Source organism: Papilio polytes, unplaced genomic scaffold (genome assembly GCF_000836215.1).
Source record: "Papilio polytes unplaced genomic scaffold, Ppol_1.0 DF821845.1, whole genome shotgun sequence".
Classification (NCBI taxonomy): domain Eukaryota; kingdom Metazoa; phylum Arthropoda; class Insecta; order Lepidoptera; family Papilionidae; genus Papilio; species Papilio polytes.
The window spans coordinates 1992448-1993492 of record NW_013527359.1 but is presented as its reverse complement, the minus strand read 5'-3'; the positions used below and the strand labels follow the sequence as shown (position 1 = coordinate 1993492).

At 46.7% G+C, this 1045-nt stretch overlaps 1 protein-coding gene across 1 annotated transcript in view; it reads left to right on the top strand.

Moving 5' to 3' along the window:
• The window catches only part of LOC106107782 (E3 ubiquitin-protein ligase UBR4), a 34224-nt gene that overhangs the window by 20635 nt on the left and 12544 nt on the right, over nt 1–1045 (top strand). The window contains exons 47-49 of the mRNA XM_013288785.1: nt 1–43; nt 219–388; nt 691–953. Of these exons, the coding sequence (XP_013144239.1) occupies nt 1–43; nt 219–388; nt 691–953 (476 nt within the window). The remainder of the gene's footprint in view (nt 44–218; nt 389–690; nt 954–1045) is intronic.

Genomic DNA, 1045 nt, shown 5'->3' with positions numbered 1-1045 from the left:
ATGGCCGCTAATGCCATCATCGCTGCCCCCGTGGCCATGCCAGGCTAGTATTACGTTAAAAATCGTATGTGGTTTTTGATGGTCGTAGCCTTAGAAACCATTTCCAACATCATGTCACCATGTAGTTATTTTTTCACCGTAGCGCTTATGCATTTTTTCGTCGTTTTATTTATACGAAAAATAAGTACAAAATGAATGATGTTTGTGTGTCTCAGCAGGTCCGTCGACGTCGAGCGCGCAGCCGGTGGCGTCGTCGTCGCGCACAGCGGAGGCGGAGAGCGAGGCGCGCCGGCTGCACGCGCTGCGCCTCTCGCTGCTCTCCGCCGCGCTCGACGCGCTGCCCTCGCTGCGCGCGCTGCCCGGCGTGCGCGCTATACCATTCGTGCAGGTCACACTTATTTATAACTATAATAATTCTAAAATTAAAGAAAAAAAGTTATTAAAAAAATATAAAGTATAAGTAGCCTATGTGTTCTTCCAGAGTATCATCTACACCTATCCCGAATTTCATCGACATCCGTTTAGTAGTTTACTTAGTTTAGTTGACTACAAACTCTAACAAACATCCATCCATTTAAACTTTTGCATTTATAATATTAGTATGATTAGTATGATATGAAGTATGATTACTAATATTACCTTTCAAGTTCAATTTCTTTTGTACTGTAACTCCTATCGTTTTTTCTATAGGTTGTGCTAATGTTAGCCGGCGACCTAGACTCCACCGTGGAGGGTGACCGTGTAGTATTGGATCGCCTACTCGACCTACTAGTCTCGGAGCTTGACATCCAAACCGAAGAGGTTGGCGAGCGCGGAGAACGGCAGCTGCAGCTCGCCATCAACCGGCTGGAGCAGCTCGTGTCGGAGCTGGAGGCGCCGGAGAACGTGCCCCCAGTGCACGAGCGCACCAACCGAAGAGAACTGCAGCTCGTTATTATGCGGCTACTGAGTTAGTAATATCGCAAGTCACTTTATCGCACTAGCTGTTGCTCGCGACTTATCCCGTTTAAAATTTAAGAAAAATAAGGCCTATGTTACTCACAGA